The sequence below is a fragment of the Globicephala melas genome, chromosome 4 (assembly GCF_963455315.2).
Source record: "Globicephala melas chromosome 4, mGloMel1.2, whole genome shotgun sequence".
Taxonomy (NCBI): domain Eukaryota; kingdom Metazoa; phylum Chordata; class Mammalia; order Artiodactyla; family Delphinidae; genus Globicephala; species Globicephala melas.
This window is the reverse complement of record NC_083317.1, coordinates 87,077,320-87,098,535: the sequence shown is the minus strand read 5'-3', so window position 1 is coordinate 87,098,535 and position 21,216 is coordinate 87,077,320. Positions and strand designations below refer to the sequence as shown.

The 21,216-nt window shown below is 37.1% G+C and overlaps 1 protein-coding gene across 4 annotated transcripts in view; it reads right to left on the bottom strand.

Moving 5' to 3' along the window:
- MRPL47 (mitochondrial ribosomal protein L47) overlaps nt 1–21,216 on the bottom strand; it is a 37,195-nt gene that overhangs the window by 13,936 nt on the left and 2,043 nt on the right. For all 4 annotated transcript variants that reach the window (XR_009563767.1, XM_030863046.2, XM_030863034.2 and 1 more), the window contains exons 2-6: nt 19,923–20,074; nt 19,313–19,373; nt 16,031–16,127; nt 4,275–4,405; nt 1,848–1,943 (exon numbers count right to left, since the gene is read on the bottom strand). Coding sequence is in view for 3 of the 4 variants with exons in the window: in XM_030863046.2 (XP_030718906.2) it covers nt 1,848–1,943; nt 4,275–4,405; nt 16,031–16,127; nt 19,313–19,373; nt 19,923–20,074 (537 nt within the window). In the remaining variant the exon portion in view is untranslated. The remainder of the gene's footprint in view (nt 1–1,847; nt 1,944–4,274; nt 4,406–16,030; nt 16,128–19,312; nt 19,374–19,922; nt 20,075–21,216) is intronic.

Here is a 21,216-nt window from a genome sequence, read left to right as displayed (position 1 = left end):
CTAGGTAAATAAAAGCATAACAGCAATTTATACAAAACTATTTCCCTGTTACTCGGTACTGTCAACATATGTCCAAATCAATCACTTAAAGACCTCAATCATGCCCGTCTCTGTATTAGGTGTGTAATGTATATTATTAAACTTGAATAATCATTGTAAACCTACACAAGTCAAAGATAAACATGAAATCAAAAGCATCTGTAACGCTACACCAATTCTCCTTCCTATTTCCTGACTGGAAAGAAAGAACAGACCTGTGAGCCTCTAACAGACTGGGCTTTCTCCTTTATTTTTAGAAATAATGTAGTTTTATAGAATACATTAGATATTTTACATCCTGAGATACATCCTGAGGTGTTTAGGAATTCCCTAATTTCAAATAGCACTCAGTCTAACATCATTTCCCCACCACTGAGAGAATAAAGCCATGCTAAGAGATGATGCTTAGTGCTAGCTGGGCTAGCCACTCTGGGTTTGCCTCTACCTATCAGCATCCCAGGGCATTAGGCCTTTGTGCCTCAGCTAAATTATGTTGACTTACAAGGTCACTTCGGAATTATCAAAATTGCAAATGATAAATTCATGGATGCCTAGCCTCTACTGTACTTAAATTGAAATATAACAATACAGTTAAGAGACAGGTACTGGGACTTTCCTGGTGGTGCAGTGATTAAGAATCAACCTGCCAATGTGGGGGACACGGGTTCAAACCCTGGTCCAGGAAGATCCCACATGCCGCGGAGCAACGAAGCCCATGTGCCACAACTACTGAGCCTGTGCTCTAGAGCCTGCGAGCCACAACTACTGAAGCCCGTGCACCTAGAGCCCGTGCTTCACAACAAGAGAAGCCACCGCAATAGGAAGCCCGTGCACCGCAACGAAGAAGAGTAGCCCCTGTTTGCCGCAACTAGAGAAAGCCTGCACGCAGCAATGAAGACCCAATGTAGCCAAAAATAAATAAATTTATTAAAAAAAGAATTCTATATTCAGCAAAACTCATTCCAGAGTGAAGGTGAAATAAAGGCCTTTATATTAAAAAAAAAAAAAGGTACTGAATAACTACAATATGCCAGTGCTATGGGGGAGGTCACAGAAATTTGAGATAAGGGTTATATTTGGATAGAGATAGAAATACATATACAAAATATATAAGCTACTTTATAAATTAAGTATAAAGTAAGACTAAACAAAGTTGAAATCAGATTACGCATTCTATTCATCAGTCTTTGCTCCAACTAAATTTTGGCCATTTAAAAAAATAAACCCATGTTAAAGGTTTGCTATTCTTAAGAATATTCAGAAGATTATGCTGCATGTTCTGAAGGTAAGGCTAAAGGTAGTTTCAAAAACAATATATTTAAGGCCTGTAAAAGTGACACTGCATTCATAAATTCTCATACATTAAAGTCACGTTATTTACAGCTTCACCTATTAAGGCTAAGGGACAAAAGCATCAAATTGCACATTAGGTTTGGAGACAGCGAGGAGGAAAAGCCAGTGCAGTTAATTTCTTCAATTGCTTATTTCATTTCACCACGCCCTGCAATAACATGAGCTCACATTCTATGCAGCAAAGTATTTGGACCTTCCTTTTAACAATCCAAAAAGATTTAATCATCTACTTCCACAGAACAGATCGATGAACAGAAAGACAAAACTTTTCAAAGGATATACATTAAAATGTTAACAGTAGCTATTTCTGGATGGTGAAATTACATAAGACTAATTTCTTTTTTTACCTGATTTTTCTAGTTTTTGGACAATGAACATGTATTATTTATATAAAAGCTTAACACACGTCATCTGATGTAACGATACACTTTAGTACTAACGGTACTTGTGCTCACCTGACAAAACGTTCCACATAGGGCATTGCAAAGAATCGTTTTCTATTGTATCTTTTATTTAGGTACCAAGGTATAGGCCACTGCTTGAACTTGTGCCTGCCAAGAAAACAAAAAGGTATCACCCTACAGAAAACATTTAATACATTTTCACTTTTTTACAGAGTTTTAGCCTTCTTTGAACTAAATATGTTTTCAATAAAATGAGATGTAATTGGCTTTTTAAAGATTTAAAAATTTTTATAGTTTAAATATAAGACACTTATGAAGCCACTGCAAAATTGCAGATGTTAATATTTTGCAATGTTTGCTTCAGATCACTCTTTTAAAATATATATATATATATATATATAAAAGTTTAAAGACACAGCTAAGTTCTCTACTTTCACAATAGCTTCTAGCCATAAACTGAAGTGTATCATTACCAGATATATTTTGTACTTTTACTACATATATATGTGTGTACTAATTTTATATATGTACACATACATATGTATACACACATATAATTTGAAACACTGATATTTACATGTATATGTTTTGTTTTTAAAATGTAAGTAAATTGCAGCAACTGATATAGATATCTATCTATATCTACCTCAACATAACAAAACCTAAAAAATCATAATGCTGAGTAGGAAAAAAGGAAATTGTGATTTCACTGTAAACATTTATTTGAAAATATTTCAATTAAAAAAGTAACAGAAGGATTAATTTCAGGGCATATAACCAATCTTCTCTAAAAATCCAGAATTAATCTGTAATATCAGAAGCCTAAGTTCCAATCTCTTTGTAATTTTGGCATTTAGCATATAATTTGACAGGCAGTGCCACTGGAGCAATGAACCACGCTGCTTTAAGCAGAATAGATAAAGGTACTGAATTCCCTCAGTTTATCAGGAATCCCCTCAGTTCGGCAGGATGATAGTCTACCACTATTTTTCAACAACCAAGGGAAAGACACATCCAAAAAGTATTCTCTGACATTACTGCCACATGATTTTTTGTCAGAAAAAATTTAGATGTAATGTTTTGAAGAATCTCTGCATTTAAAAGGCCAATTTAAATATTTTAACATGCAACAGAAAATTAGGGAAAAGGCATTGGAATTATAATGTTTCATTTAATAAGCTACATTGGAAAGATGATGTAACTGCTTTTTTTTTTTTCCTGGCCACGCAACATGTGGGATCTTAGTTCCCAGACCAGGATTTGAACAGGAGCCCCCTGCATTGGAAGCGCCACATCTTAACCACTGAACCATCAGGCAAGTCCTGATATAACTGCTTTGTTCCCTACTTTGTTTAACTCCAGGAAAGTTAAAAAGCAAAAATTTTTAAACCTTAATGAGAATAGCACTCTTACAGATTCTAAAATTGACACACATTCTCTCCCGTATCCTCAGCCTTTCCTAACTGGCCTCAATTGGATTAATCCCAATAAAGTTTAGTAGAAAATAAAATAGATCCAAAAAAAAAAAGAAAGAAAAGAAAAGAAAATAGATCAAAGTTCTTAGGCAGGTGTTTTGGCAATTACTCTCTTTTCTGTACTGGATTACACGGTTACAGACAACACAGCCACTCCCCTAAATCTGGCTCCAAGCAGCCCCATTACCGCAAACTCCATTAAAACAATCTACCAAATGCGTAAGTGCTGTTTTGTAGTGTAATTTCAAGAGTACAGGGAAGGTCTCCAACCACCCAAAATGCCTTCCTCATCTTGCTGACTGATGACAAAAATTTTACTGAACATGCTTCCTTTTGGTAGTTCAACCCAAATGCAAATAAACCCCTGGAAGAGAGAATACACTGGGTCTTCTCAATTACTTACACCTCAGTGTGAATGTTTACTATCACATCCTTTCCCAACGACTGACAGGACTTTGGAACTGGACATAGGGGACAAGATGCCACAAAGGTGGAAAGATTTAATGAAAATAAACTGTTTATTTTATTCAAAATTTGGACTAGGGCCTATCCTAATGGCAATGGGAGCAAACTGAGACCGGTTCATGTGGCCTTATTCCTGGAGAACTTCTTTTTTTAATAGTTCCAGGTTCTTAATGGGCAAAGAGGATAGGTGTGTCCTAAAATTAGCTTCATGGAATTTATAACCCTCTAAAATTACATGTGCATATGTAACTTTTTCCTGGGGAAAGGATCTATAACTTTCATCAAATTCTTAAAAGGTCATTTGATTCACGTAAGATTAAGAACCACTATTATAAAGAACCCATAAATAACTGAATCATGGGAATGGGATGCCTGGCTATCAGATACAGCTACCTTCATTCATATCCTGAAGTTCAAAAGGGGTTTGGGGGCCTCTTTGTATATTAGATACAGCTAATATATCTCATATTTTTAAAAGATGCTGGATGGGGAATGAGGCATGGGACTTCACTCTCATCTTAGAAGAGCCACTATGTACCAGATGATTCTTCCAAAGATGTCTCTTCTCCAAGCACCAGGTCTAGCTTTTTCTTGACCAGTCTGAAGAAGTCTGAGGGCATCTTCCCTTTCCTGGACAACTTTATCTAATGCATCCATGGAATCTACTACCTGAGAAGAGAATAGAAAGATATAATTTCAACAATCACCACATGACAGAATTCCAAAGAAAGAAAACACACAATGACTATGCTACAGAAAACCTATGATGAATCTTTCTGTCAAAGAACCATTCTGTCAAATATTTCCTAAAAATCTTTCTGGCTGGGTATGCATATACAAAGGTGTCTGTAATATCACTTTTTGTAATTTTTTTAAAGTTTAGTTTCATTTAAATGAAAATCTATTCAGCTCAAATTTCCATATATTACTTTTGTTTGGAGTAGGATACACTTGCATAGATTCCTTTTGGAGACCCAATTTGACTCATCATTTTAAAACTCAATGAGCTATTAAGAAGTGATTAACAGCTGCTTTTTAAATATTAAAACCTATGTTTTGGCCTTAATTAATTAGTGTGTCCCTAACACTCAGGTGCAGGTATTTTGACCTACTTGGCAGCTGTTGCTATTATAGGGAATGGAATACCAACCTATCCTGATACTAATCTCCAAAGATCCATCAAGACACAAGAAGATACCATTAGAACTTCTATTTTTTATCTCCTTCTTTTAACATTTCTATTATGTTTGACATTGTACATAATATATTGGCTGAGCAATATATATTTTTTCAAAAATAAATATTCATACATTGGGGATTGTAATGACAGGTGAGCTAAATTTTTTCATAATTCTAAATCCTGAGAGCCATTTTTAGGTAGTGATATATATGTATTATCTTAAGCATCATAACAGCTATGAAATACTGTATATAAATACTTGTTCCTTATAAGAAACCTAAAAAGGGGAGGGGTATTAGATTATAAAGATAATTCCCCAGGTAGCTGTGGAACCTAAGAGAGATGTGAAAGCCACATATTTAGATAAACTACTTCATAATCTATATATGCAGCTCACACTCAGCACTTTTATGGCCTACTTAACTCAAAGCCACACTGAATCCTCACACTACATGAATTTCTACAAAATCCTTGAGAAATAAAAGATGGGTAAGAATGACAAATCCCATCTTGAAGACAGACAAACTTAGAAGAGTGAAGAGACCACACCGATCAGGGCCTAATACAAAGCTCTCTGACCCTTAGGAACTCAGTAAACCTGGCTGTTGACTGACTACATTAAAGAGTCTGCCCAAGGTCAGGGCTGAGGTTCCTAACTGAAATCTAATGTTAGCTCACAAAGATAAGAAAATAAATGGCTACCAAGTCCACAGAGTTAACATCCAATTATTCAAGTTCATGCCAACAGACGAGAAAGAAAATCAAAAGTATCAATTAGATACACCCCATTCAAAAAAGCCAACTTCAAAGAGCTTTATTTTCTAGTTTACAACTTTCCCAGAGCCAAAAGTGTCCTTACATAGTTCCGAAGCTTCAGCTTATATCTTAAATTGAGAATAATTCTTTTAAAACTTTTCTTGATAAATTTTCGTTAGTAGTATGTCACAAAGTGTCACAAAGCACTGAGAAAACTGTATTTGAGGTTAAAAAAATTATAATCACTTTCAGTTTAAAACTGTTACTATTTTAGATTCTACTAATTCAGAAAGTATAGTACATATGATTTACTGGGCTGAAGTTCACCTCTGAAATATATTTTTTAAAGCAGGGAGAGGGGATAATCTATTATTGAAGTTTAAAAGTCTTATTAGAACAGCACCATTATAGCAAAAGCTTTTTCATCAAATAAACAATGTGCTACTTATAAACAGCCAATCCACCTAGAAGAGTCTCTAAAGCATAACTTTCCTTAAAAGAAGAGTTGCCAAATATACCTAAAAATAAAGTAACATTACTTTACAAATGTTTTGTAGCAATGAAAACATGTACCACCACCCAGATCTTAGTTTCTAAATATACCATTCTCCATTCAAAGGAATCAGGGTTCCTCTGTAAAACGGCTGATTCCAGGATTGGGGCAGGAAAAGTACAGGATGAATCCAGAATATCTTGCCGTTCCTCATCAAAGAATGATGAGGACATATAGGCCAGCTTGAAGGAAAACACACTGGCCAAATCTAGAATGATGATATTAAAGGATTTTAACTCATTGAATAAAATTGGAATGCATGACTCAAGAAAGAAAAGGGAAAGGAAAGGAAAGGAAGACATGGAGAAAAGGAAAAGCCCTTTCTTACGGAAGAAAGCTAACAAATAATGTAGAATGAACAATGAAATTAGAAAATCACCATTTAGCAAACATCACAGTAATAATCACTGATTGAGGCAAAAATCATCATCAATAGATGCTAAAACCAACGAGTCCAAGTTGGAGGGTTTAAAAGATATTTACATGATCTCAATGTAAAGAAAAATTTACTCTACAGTGGAGAAACCTGACACCAGGCTAACCAAATTACTAATGCTAACAAGTTCAGTAACAGAACAAATCAACATTGCATGCCTCTTCACATGATGCACTGTGAAGAATACAGCATCACTTCTATGATATTCCTGCCAATCATCATGATTATCATAAGAAACATCACAAACCCAAATTGGCCCATCCTCTTCAAAAGTGTCGATGTCATGAAACACAAAGAAAGACTGAGTAATCAGATTCAAGGAGACTCAAGAGACAACACTGAAAACACACCAGCCAGGGGTTTTTTTGGCTATAAAAGGACATGTTGGAATAACTAATGAAATTTCAGTAAGATCTGTAGATTATAGTATCAATGTTAATTTCCTGATTTTGAAAACTGTACAGTGGTTATATAAGGAAATATCCGTGGATTTTTTGGGCAATATACACTAAAGTAGTTATGGGTAAAGGGATATCACATATATAACTTACTCTCAAATAGCTGAGGAAAAATGTAGTTATGTGGAGAGGAGGCAAAGACGGATAAAGCAAACGTGGTAAAATACATAGGGAATTTGGGTGAAGGATGCCTCTTTGTATTTTTCTTGCAATTTTTCTGCCAGCCTCATGTTTTATCAAAATAAAGTTTAAAAACCCCAAAATATGATTAACTCAATGTTTATAAAGGCAGAATAACCTTCTCCATAATTAGGGTAAATAATTGAGATTTTATCCAATACCTTCTTTGACTCTCTGCAGGAATATCAGGTCTTAATGGTGGTGAGCAGTGTGGGGAAAGAAACCTGAAGCAGCTGAGGTAAGGCAGCAAGACTGAAGCCATTACAAAAAGCTGCGTTCCAATCTCACCGACTACTTACTACGAAACAGAAAAAAATCAATAAAGAGCTGACCCTGAAAGCACTCTATGAAAAAAAGAAACAACCTGATAAATCTAACTAAATAAAACATAAAACCTCTACATGAAAGAAATATCTTAAACATGTACAGCCATGAAAAAAATAATCGCAGATCTTCTGCACTTACTGATACGGAAAAATCTCCAAAATACACTAGTAAGTAGAAGACGCAAGTTTCAGAAGAGTATATACTGTATAACCACATTTGTGTAAATAAAAATTATCAGGCACATTTCTTCATGCAGAGAAAAATTCTGATGAAATTCTGATGGATAAATAGGAAACACACAGGATTGATGACCTCTAGGAATGGAAATAAAGAACCCAAGTGATTTCTTTTTAATGATGAAGAAAATCTAACCTAAATAATAGTTGACCTTTTTACAGTAATGTGAACATAATATTATTGAGCTACAGCAGGGGAATCAAGATGGCAGAGTAGGGGGAAGTAGAGCTCACCTCCCCCCAAAAAACACATCAAAAATACATCTACATGTGGAACAATTCTCACAGAAAACTAACTGGCAACTGGCAGAAGAACTCCTACACAACCAATGCTGCACGAAAGATCTCCATGTAACCAGGTAGAACAGAAAAAAAAGGGGCATCAGGTCAGGACCTGTGCCCCTGGGAAGGATCTGTAAGGAAGAGAAGGTTCACATGGGCAGACCCTCACTCTAGGGAGGGAGTGATCAACCCACCATCTGGGCACTTCCATCCCAGTCCTGGGGTCCTACACGAGGAGAAAAGCCCCCTTGCCTGGTGGGAAATCTGCTGAGACAGACAGAAGAGCTAGAGAAGCCTAGACTCTACTTGGGAGGAGTGCACGCATGCTGGCTTGCTAACAATTAGGTCTGAGAGAGCCTTGTACTGGCAGCTGCTGCCTTGCTGTACTTCCCAATCTGAAAGGGCTAATGCCCCGACCTAGCTCACTCCACACCGTAGCCTGGCATGAGATCAGGGCAAAGATGCAGTCTATTTAGGCAGAGACAGACCAGGGTGCCTGGGATGTGATCTGGGCAGAGCCACAGAGACTATTATCAGTGCACACATGGGAGCAGTGTCTAGTCAGGCAGACACTGTCAGTGGGCGCATTGGGCACTGGCCACAAGAATGCGAAGCAGCTAAGCGCTGAATCTCAGGCAGACAGGCCCAGGGCAAGAGTACCCAGATAGGCCAGGCTTGGTGTCCCAGAGAGAGCACCCTGGCTCTGCCCTCTCTGTGGAGCTGAGCACTAGATCTGGGGAAGACAGGTCCTGGAGAAATCTGTCACAGAGGCAGCCCAGATCTCAGGTTGTAGCACAGCCACCTCAATTCCTGCAGACACAATGCCCCAACCTCCACCCTACTCCATGCCACAGCCTTGTACTAGATCTGGAACAAAAAACACAGAAAGTGATAGGACCCTGGGATGCTTCCAGACAGAACCACACAGGTGGTGCACAGGTTTGCTGTGACCACAGGAGCCTCACTTGCTTCAGTAATCACCTCCTTTGGGGCAGGGCAACAGAGACTAATTGAACCTGACCCTCAGGCTTCTACTCCAACAACTGGGGAGCAGACCCCACCCCTGACTGGGCAGTGACAGCTACAGAGCCAAGAGGAAGCCCTGCCTCACATCCAGCACAGACTCTAGACACCAGTCACACCCCCTATCAAGGAAATAAAGATGAGTACTCTTAAGAAGGACATGTCTGGCATCCAAAACCAGCCCTCACACCAAGAATACTGGACACAGTCTACACAGGGACACTCCCACATAAAAACATCCCTTTAAGACCACAGTAGATAACTGTTTTTCCTAAATTCACAGAGACAGAGAAAGTTTAGTAAACTGAAAAAACAGAGGAACTACTCCCAATTTAAAAAAACAAGAGAAATCCCCTGAAAGAACAAATAATAAAATAGACCTCACCAGTCTACAGACCCTGAGTTCAAAATGGAAATAGTAAAAGCAGGGACTTCCCTGGTGGCACAGTGGTTAAGAATCCACCTGCCAATGCAGGGTACACGGGTTCAATCCCTGGTCCGGGAAGATCCCACATGCCGTGGAGCAACTAAGCCCGTTGCTCACACACAACTTGTGGCTCACCCACAACTCCTAAGCCTGCACTCTAGAGCCCATGAGCCACAACTACTGAGCCCACGTGCCACAACTACTGAAGTCTGTATGCCTACAGCCCATGCTCCACAACAAGAGAAGCCACCGTAATGAGAAGCCCACGCACCGTGATGAAGAGTAGCCCCTGCTTGCCACAACTAGAGAAAGCCCGTGAGCAGCAACGAAGACCCAACACAGCCAAAAATAAATAAACACATAATTTTAAATAAATAAATAAAAGCAGATAAAAATAAAGATCACTATAACAAGGAACCAGAAGCTTTATAAAGATGAACCAATCAAAATTAGACAATTCAATTGCCAGTATGAAAGCCAATCTAGAAGCAATGAATAGCATAGTAAATGATGCAGAAGGGACAAATAAGTAATCTGGAAGACAGAATAATGGAAACTACCCAATCAAAATAGCAGACGGAAAGACAAATGAAAAAAATGAAAGCACCACAACAAAGAGTAGCCCCCAGTCGCTGCAACTAGAGAAAGTCCTCATGCAGCAACAAAGATCCAGCACAGCCAAAAAAAATTTTTTTTAATTTAAAAATAAATAAATAAAAATAAATTTGAGGGCTTCCCTGGTGGCGCAGTGGTTGAGAGTCCACCTGCCGATGCAGGGGACACGGGTTTGTGCCCCCGTCCCGGAGGATCCCACATGCCACGGAGCGGCTGGGCTCGTGAGCCATGGCCGCTGAGCCTGCGCGTCCGGAGCCTGTGCTCCGCAACGGGAGAGGCCACAACAGTGAGAGGCCCGCGTACCACAAATAAATAAATGAATAAATAAAAGAATTCAGCAATACTAAACCTACCCTAAAAGAAATACTGAAGGGTCTTCTCTAAATAGAAAAGAAGAAAGACTCTATAGGAAAGGGAAAATCACAGTAGGGAAGGCAAATACATAAAAGGACTGAAAATCATTTAAATAAGCCAGTACACAGATTAAAAAACAATCAAAGAAATTTTGTAAAAGCAATGGTAACTACAATTAACAGCAAAAGGATAAGCATGAAGATGTAAAACAGGACACCAAAATCACAACATGTTGGGGAGGGAAGAATAAAAATGTAGATCTTTTAGAATGTGTTTGAACTTGTATGATTATCAGCTTAAAGCAACTAGATATAGTTATGGGTCAACATACCATACTTATGATATGGTAACCACATATCAAAAACCTACAATAGATTCACAAAAACAAAAAGAAAGGAACTCAAGAGAATTCCCTGGCGGTCCAGTGGTTAGGACTCTGTGCTTTCACTGCCGAGCGCACAGGTTCAATCCTTGGCTGGGGAGCTAAGAATCCTGCAAGCCACGCAGCGTGGCAAACAAAAAAAAAAGGAACTCAAGCATACTACAAAAGAAAATAATCAAGCCACAAAAGGAAAAACAAAAAGAAGAAATTAACAAAGAAAAACTATAAAATAACCCCTGGAAAACAAAGATTAAAATGGAAAAAAGTGCATACTAATAAATAATTACTTTAAATGTCTATGGACTAAATGCTCCAATCAAAAGACACAGAGTGGCAGACTGGATTAAAAAACCAAGAACCTACAATATGCTGCCTGAGAGACTCACTTCAGGGTGAAAGACATAGTCTGAAAATGAGGGGATCAAAAAAGATATTTCATGCAAATGGAAATGACAAGAAAGTGGGGTAGCAATACTCCTATCAGACAAAATAGACTTTAAAACAAAGGCCATAAAGAAAGACAAAGGACACTATATAATGATAAAAGGATCAATACAGAAGAGGATATTACACTCATCAACATATATGCACCCAATATAGGAGCACCTAAATATATAAAATGAATACTAACAGATGTAAAGGGAGAAATGGACAATAATATAATAATTGCAGGAGACTTTAACACCCCACTGACATCAATGGACAGATCATCCAGATAGAAAATCAATAAGGTAACAGAGGTCCTAAATGACACAACAGACCAGTTGGACTTAATTGACATATGGGACACTACATTTAAAAAAAACAGAATACACATGCATTCAAGCATGCATGGAACATTCTCTAGGACAGACCACATACTAGGTCACAAAACAAGCCTCAACAAATTTAAGCAGATAGAAATTATCTCAAGCATCTTTTCTGACCATAATGGTATGAAACTAGAAATGCACCACAGTGAGAAAAATGGGAAAAGAACAAACACATGGAAACTAAAGAACATGCTACAAAAAAACCAATGGGTCAATAATGAAATCAAAGAACGAATCAGAAAATACCTCAAGACAAAAGACAATAACCACCACTGGGATGCCACAAAAGCAGTTCTAAGAGGAAAGTTCATAGCAATACAAGCCTTCCTCATGAAACAAGAAAAATCTCAAATAAACAACCTAAACTACCACCTAAAAGAATTAGAAAAAGAAGAACAAACAAAACCCAAAGTCTGCAGAAGGAAGGAAATAATAAAGATCAGAGAGGAAATAAATAAAATAGAGATCCCATAGAAAAGATCGATAAAACTAAGAGCTGGTTTTTTGAAAACATAAACAAAATTAACAAACCTTTAGCCAAGCTTACCCAGAAAAAAGGACCCAAATAAACAAAATAAGAAATGAAAGAGGAGAAATAACAACCAATATCACAGAAATACAAAAAGTCATAAGAGAATACTATGAATAGTTATATGTCAACAAATTGAAAAACCTAGAAGAAATGGAAAAGTTTCTAGAAACATACAGCCTACCAAAAGTGAGTTAAGAAGAAACAGATTATTTGAACAGATCGATCACTAGAAGTGAAATAGAATATGTAATTAAAAAACTCCCTGCAAACAAGAGTCCAGGACCAACTGCTTCACTGGGGAATTCTATCAAACATACAAAGAACTTATATATTTACACCAAACCTTCTCAAACTATTCCAAAAGACTGAAGAGGTGGGAACACTCCCAAAGATATTCTATGAAGCCACCAGTAGCCTGATTGATACCAAAACCAGACAAAGACACTACAAAAAAATAGAAAATTACCGGTCAATACCTTTGATGACACAGACACACAAAATTTCAATAAAATATCAGCAAACTAAATCCAGCAATACTTAAAAAGGATCATACACCATGATCATGTTGGATTCACTCCAGGGTCACAAGGATGGTTCAACATAGGCAAATCAATCAACGTGATACACCACATTAACAAAAGGAAAGACAAAAAGCACATGAGCAAGCATCTCAATAGATGCACAAAAAGCATTTGACAAAATTCAACATCCATTCATGTTAAAAGCTCTCACCAAAGTGGGCAGAGAGGGAACATATCTCAACATAATAAAAGCCCTTTACAACAAACCCACAGCCAGCATAATACTCAATGGTGAAAAGCTGAAAGCCTTCCTGCTAAATTCAGGAATAAAGATGCCCACTCTCACCACTTCTTTTCAATGTAGTACGTAGTATTGGACGTCCCAGCCTCAGCAATCAGAAAAGAAAAAGAAATAAAAGGTATCCAAATTGGAAGGGAAGAAGTAACACTGTCACTATTTGCATATGACATGATACTCTATATAGAGAACTCTGAAGTCTCCACACAAGAACTAATAAATGAATTCAGCAAGGTAACAGGATATAAAATTAATATACAGAAATCTGTTGCATTTTTTTACACTAAAAATGAAATAGCACAAAGTTAAAAAAAATTTTTTTAATTGTGTCAAAAAAACAAAGCCTCGGAATAAACTTAATCAAGGTTAAAGACCTATACACTGAAAACTATAAAACACTGATAAAGGAAACTGAAGATGATTCAAAGAAATGAAAATATACCTTATGCCCTTGGACTGGAAGACATAATACTGTTAAAATAGCCATACTACCCAAAGGAATCTACAGATTTAACGCAACCCCTATCAAAATACTCATGACAGTTTTCACAGGACTAGAACAAATAATCCTAAAATTTATATGGAACCACAAAAGACCCAGAATTGCCAAAGCAATCCTGAGAAAAAAGGAACAAAGCTGAAGGTACAACCCTTCCAAACTTCAGACTATACTACAAAACTACAGTAATCCAAACACAGTGGAATTGGCACAAAAACAGACATATAAATCAATGGAACAGAATAGAGAGTCCAAAAATAAACCCATGCATCTACAGTCAATTAATCTACAACTTCAGACTATACTACAAAACTACAGTTATCAAAACACTATGGTACTGGCACAAAGAGACAGATCCATGGAACAGAATAGAGAGCCCAGAAATAAACCCACACACCTATGGTCAATTAATCTTAGACAAAGGAGGCAAGACTATACAATGGAGAAAAGAATCTCCTCAGCAAATGGTGTTGGGAAAGCTGGACAGCCACATGTAAATCAATAAATTAGAACACTCCCTTATGCCATATGAAAAAATAAACTCAAAATGGTTTAAAGGCCTAAATATAAGACATGACACCATAAAACTCCTAGAAGAGAACACAGACAAAACGTTCTTAGACATAAATCATAGCAATATTTTCTTAGATCAGTCTCCCAAAGCAAAGGAAATAAAAGCAAAAATAAACAAATGGGACATAATCAAAATATAAAAGCTTTTGCACAGCAAAGGAAACCATCAACAAAATGAAAAGACAACATATGGAACAGGAGAAAATATTTGTAAATGATGTGACTGACAAGAGGTTAATATCCAAAATACACAAACAGCTCATACAACTCAATATTGAAAAAACAAACAACCTAATCAAAAAATGGGCAGAAGACCTAAATAGACATTTCCCCAAAGACATACAGATGGCCAACAGCCACACGAAAAGATGCTCAACATCTCTAATTATTGAAGAAATGCAAATCAAAACCAAATGAGATATCATCTCACACTGGTCAGAATGGCTATCATCAAAATGTCTACAAATGATAAATACTGGAGAAGGTGTGGAGAAAAGGGAACCCTTCTGCACTTTTGGTGGGAATGTAAACTGGTGCAGCCACTACAGAAAATTTTCCTTTAAAAACTAAAAATAGTGCTACCATATGATCCAGCAATCCCACTCCTTGGTATATTTCTGGAAAAAAGAAAAACTCGAATTTGGAAAGATACATGCACCCCAATGTTCACAGCAGCACTATTTACAACAGCCAAGACATGGAAACAACTGAAGGGCCCATGAACAGACAATTGGCTTAGGAAGATGTGGTGTATATATACAAATACATATATATACACACACACGTATATACATACATATACATATACACACATGTATATACATACATATACATACATATGTATGTATATATACATACATATGTATGTATATATACATACACACACACACACACACACACAGAGGAATACTACTCAGACACAATAAAGAATGAAATATTGCCATTTGCAGCAACATGGATGAACCTAGAGAATATTATACTTAGTGAAGTCAGACAGAGAAAGATCAATATCATATGATATCGTTTATATGCTGAATCTAAAAAAAAAAAGATACAAATGAATCTATATACAAAACAGAAACAGACTCACAGACATAGAAAAAAAACATATGGTTACCAAAGAGGAGAGGGAATGGGGGAAGGATAAATTAGGAATATGGAATTAACAGATAGAAACTACTATACATAAAATAGATAAGCAACAAGGATTTACTGCACAGCACAGGGAATTATGTTCAATATCTTGTAATACCTATATTGGAAAACAATATGGAAAAAAATACATATATATAAAACTGAATCATTATGCTGTACACCTGAAACTAACACAATTTTATAAATTAACTATACTTTAATTAAAAAACTGTACACTTAAAAAGGTTAAGATGATAAGTTTTGTTATGTGTGTTTTACATCAATTAAAAAAAAAGCATTAAACAAATCTGACCTAGTTGGTACAGAAGTAGCTAAACCAGAACTAGAAATGTAAAATAGTGCAGGTACTTTAGAAAACGGTTGGGCTGTTTCCTAAAATTTCAAACACAGATTTACCAAACAACACAGCAGTTTTACTCCTAGGTATCTACCCAAGATAAATAAAAACATATGTCCACACATATGCTGAGGGCTGTAGGTAGGAATGGGAGTGACTGCAGATGGGCATGAGATTTCTTTTTGGAGTGATGGAAATGTTCTAAATTAGATAGTAGTGATAGTTGCATAGCTCTGTAATTTCCTAAAAATCAAGCAGAAATAGAAAGAAAGAAATCTACTTGCCAAGAATTATAGGAACCATACACTCATAGCTTTTATCCCACACTCAGCAGTCTCCAGCCTCCCACAAATCTCACCTTTTCTAACCGCTCCGGACTTGGCATTGGCAAACTCTGCCGCTTAGCCTCCTGTTCTAGAGTTAGGAGCATGTTTCTTTCTTTCAGGAGAACATACCTATATCAAAAAACAGAGCTTGTAATGCTATTCTGTGCTTATATTAATAAAACTGTGATTTTTTGACATCAAAATTAATGATCTGTACTCAAAAGTCCTTTAGAATAATCCTTTATATAGAGCTATATCTATTCTTACTCGTTTGTTCAATAAATTTTCCATGTGCCACATACTGCATTAAGTGCCAGAAGAGTTACAAAAAAGCATAAAATGTAGTCCCTACATTCCAAGTGGAGAGAGAGGATGGAAGATAACACTTATTCAGTTCCTGTTATACACCAGGCAATGTGCTAAATAAGCTCATATATACATTTATTTCACTGAATTGTCACAACAATTCTGAAGTTGGAACTATTTACACATTCTAAATGAAGAAACTAAAGCTAAGAGAAGTAAGGTTTCGGGGGGCACATGCCTAATTCAAGATTCAAATCCTGAACTCCCTGGGTGGAAAACCCTCCCTCCACAACTGAAATGTGGTGTGGTATACTCAGTGGTATAGACAACAACTACCAGGAGAATTAAGTGGGAGAGATGAGACATTCCTTCTGGTTAAGATGATCAACGAAAGCTTCATAGAGATGGGGTATGTTAGGCTGGAAAGGAAACCAAAGCAAACACAATCAAATCACTGAAATCAAAACACTGAGGTGGTAAAGCTCAAGTGTGACTTTTGTGAATAAATAAGTTTGATTGAGAATCAGAGCTGGAAGAAAGGAAAGGAAATAAATGTGGAGGGCAAAGAAAATGAAACAAAGGAATTGGGGTACTTTTGGGTACGGAAGAAGATGATTTGGGGGGAAGGAGTGGCAGAAGATAAACTATTTGGCTTTAGCCAGGATGAATATTGAAACTGCCTTAACTATCCCTTTACAAATAACCAACAGTAAACGTGCTTTAAAACAACGTATTTTTTACCATGAATCTGTGCTGTTTTAAATATAACACTTCTGACACCAAATGAGGGGTTTTTCTCTCCTGACAGTAACATGTTGTCTTTTCCATCTCCCTGACACTAACTACCTGAAGTCAGAGCCAGATTCCACAGATTTAAGTGTTCAGTCACACAAGAAAGACTTCAGATGCCCCACTTCAGATGCCAACAGCAATTTCCAGGCCTCCCACATATCTGACTGACCAGCTACAAACTGGGGGTTCCAACAACCTTGTCCATGGGTTTGATAATTTGATAGAATAGCTCACAGAATTCAAGAAAGCACTTTACTCTCTTACTGGTTTATTATAAAGGATACAACTCAGAAACAGCCAGATGGAAGAGATGCACAGGACAAGATATGGGGAAGGGGTGCAAAGCTTCCATGCCTTCTCAAGGCACACCACCCTCCCAGAACTTCCATGTACTTACCAACCTGGAAGCTCTCCAAACCTAGTTGTTTAGGGTTTATTATGGAGGTGTCATTATGCAGGCATGATTGATTAAATCACTGGCCACTGGTGACTGAACTGATCTCTAGTCCCTCTCCCTCCCCAAAAGTGGGGGTGGTGGTGAGGCTGAATGCTCTATCTGCTAATCACACCTTGGCCTTTCTGGCAATCAGCCTCTATCCTGAAGCTACACAACAATGCCCCCCAGCCCCCACCCCCAAGAGCTGCCTGATTAGAAGACACTCATATCACTCAGGCAATTCCAAGGGATTTAGGAGCTGTGTGTTAAGCGATCAGAGACAAAGACAAAATATATATTTCTTATTGTATCACATAAATAAGCCTGTAATATTAGTGGTTTTATAAGCATTTTACAGTTCTTTAATCTGCCATGAAAGATAACCCTTTAAATCAAGGGATAAAACTTTAAATGCCTACTACAGTGCCTGGACAAATAGTAATTATGAGTGAAGGGAGCATGGTGAAAGAACAAAAAGATGGGTAAGAAGTGGTATGCACTGCTCCATTTAGACCAGCCAACTGTCACCATGTAAAAATGCAGGTTCAGTGTTGCAACATCACAGGTCTGATTATTCAAGAGGAGCCAGAAATCCTTATTTTTGTGTGAAACTTCCCAATTTTTTTTTTTTTTTTTTGCGGTACGCGGGCCTCTCACCGCTGCGGCCTCTCCCATCGCGGAGCACAGGCTCCGGACACGCAGGCTCAGCGGCCATGGCTCACGGACCCAGCCGCTCCTCGGCATGTGGGATCCTCCCAGACCGGGGCACGAACCCGTGTCCCCTGCATCGGCAGGCGGACTCTCAACCACTGCGCCACCAGGGAAGCCCGAAACTTCCCAATTTTTAAAACACAGCACAGCCCAAACAAACATATCTCTGGGCTAAATATAGTCGATTAATGTAGGGGGATAGGTGGGTCAAAGGTACAAATTCCCAGTTATAAAAGGAAAAAGTCATGGGGATGTTATATACGGCAATGGTGACTATAGTCAATAATACTGTACTGCATATTTGAAAGTACCTCAGAGAATGGATCGTGAAAATTCTCACCACAAGGAAAAAACTTTTTGTAACTATGTATGGTGACAGATATTAACTGGACTTATTGTGATCATTTTACAATATATACAAATATTGAACCATTACACTGCACATCTGAAACGAATACAATGTTATGTCAATTATACTTCAATTTATATATGTATATATACAATGCAAATCTGTCTTAAATCCTCTCAATTCTTTCTAATTTATCAGGAGAATCTGCCAGAAAAACCTACCCAAATTTCCAATTAAGTGCACCCTCCAATACTCTTCCTCAAAGCAAAAAAGCTAAAGCGTCCAGACCATGCAAAAGGTAATAAAAAGGAAGAAGGCCTAAATGTAACCAACTCATCCCCATTTTGCTTTATTAGTTTCTTGAAATTCTTAGTATAAAAGTGGTAGTATGACTGGTAGCAGTTACAGTAAAATTTCTAAACTCCCAACTATTTAAGAACTCTGATACATCTGTCATAATGTAATTTAACCTCTGTAGTACTTATAAAAATTTTAATGATCTTATATATCACAAAACAGTACTATAAATCACTTTATTTAATTTCTTACATCAGATAAAGTTTATACCTCATTATTATAAAAATTTTAATGATCTTATGTATCACAAAACAGTACTATAAATCACTTTACTTAATTTCTTACATCAGATAAAGTTTATACCTCATTATTATACTATAACTGCTTCAAACACTTAGATGTTAATGTACTCAGTATACTTACCAAAGTTTATGTAAATCTTCATTACTTTTGTTCCTTAATTGCTGACAGGTCCATGAAGCTCCTATTAAAATGATAAATTCATAACATGAAATAATTTTCTAGCTACATGCCCTTTGGCAAATTACTTAACCTCTCTAAACCTGTTTCCTTATCTATAAAATGTGTAATAGCTTTATTATATTATAGTACAATATATAATTAGGATTTGTGATTAAATTAGATAACACATATGAAAATATTAGTAATGTGACTGGCAATAGCATTCAAAAACTGTTATTAGTAGTATAGAAGGTACCTTCACAGTCTAATGTCAAAATACTTAGTATCATTATAAATTAATATTCAACTATCTCTAAAAAAATGAAATGTAAAACAAACCCCAAACCGCACCTTAGTTAATTTCAACCTACTCCTCTTCTAAACCTTTTGCCAACCTTCCAAAGAACAGTTAACTCTACTATTATACTGTCCTTCTAATCTTCTCTAATAGACATTCCCAAAGGAAATCAAAAAAGGAAACACTTAAGTAATTCCCAAACTGGATAAATAATCCCAAAATGACAGAGGGTTCAATAAAATTATTTAATATAGGTCAACCCAAATATCTCACCAGATTTCACTTTTTCTTCCCCCCAATTCTTTGGGTCATCAAAAAATTCTTCCAGTCCTCTCCTAGACAATGTGGTATGAAGTAATCTACACTGATGAAAAGATGTGACATTTGGTGTATTCTTAGTCAACAGACAAAGAGAAAACCTGCAACTGAACATATATAAACAAGTGATTCAAGTTTCACAACATTTGGATTTTATAAGCAATAAACGGAATCCTTTCCTCACCTACAATGTCAAACAACCAACTTGGGGTTTCTGCCCAAGAAACGATAAACTCATAAAATGCTTTAGAAATTATTTTTAACATGCCATTATATATGTTGCTATCCTGTAACTTCAGAGCCAATATATTGACATAATTATATATTTTAAAGGTATTTTTTAAATTAATTAATTAATTTATTTTTGGCTGCATTGGGTCTTTGTTGCTGTGCACGGGTTTTCTCTAGTTGCAGTGAGCGGGGGCCACTCTTCGTTGCAGCACACGGGCCTCCCATTGAGGTGGCCTCTCCTGTTGCAGAACACGGGCTCCAGGCGCCCAGACCTCAGGACTTGTGGCTCGCGGGCTCCAGAGCGCAGGGCCAGCAGTTGTGGCGCACGAGCTTAGTTGCTCCACGGCATGTGGGAGCTTCCCGGACCAGGGTTCAAACCTGTGTCCCCTGCCTTGGCAGACGGATTCCCAACAACTGCGCCACCAGGGAAGCCCGACATAATTATATTTTAAGGTAACATTTTTAAGTCCTTCATATGTGGCTAGTGGGCATATAAGCAGATAAAAACATTCTGAACTTTAATTTTGCAACACATCAGAGACCCCAATGCTTTCTCCTTTAACCCAGTAATTCCACTGAATTTAGAAATTTCAACTAAAGAAATTATCAGAGGGACTCCCCTGGTGGCACAGTGGTTAAGACTCCAAGCTCCCAATGCAGGGGGTCTGGGTCTGGGAACTAGATCCCACATGCATGCTGCAACTAAGAGTTCACATGCCACAACCAAGGAGCCCACACATGTTACAACTAAGGAGCCCTCGAGCCACAATTAAGGAGCCTGCCTGCCACAACTAAGACTTGATGCAACCAAATAAATAAAAAATAAATAAATTTTTTTTAAAAAAGACAAATTATCATAGATGGGAATTGATAAATCAAAGTGTCTATTGTGGTGATCATTTTGTAATGTATAAAAATATAGAATCACTATGTTGTACACCTGAAACTAATATAATATTTTAAGTCAATTATACTTTTAAAAAGTCTATTAAAGCATTATATATGATATCAAAAAGCT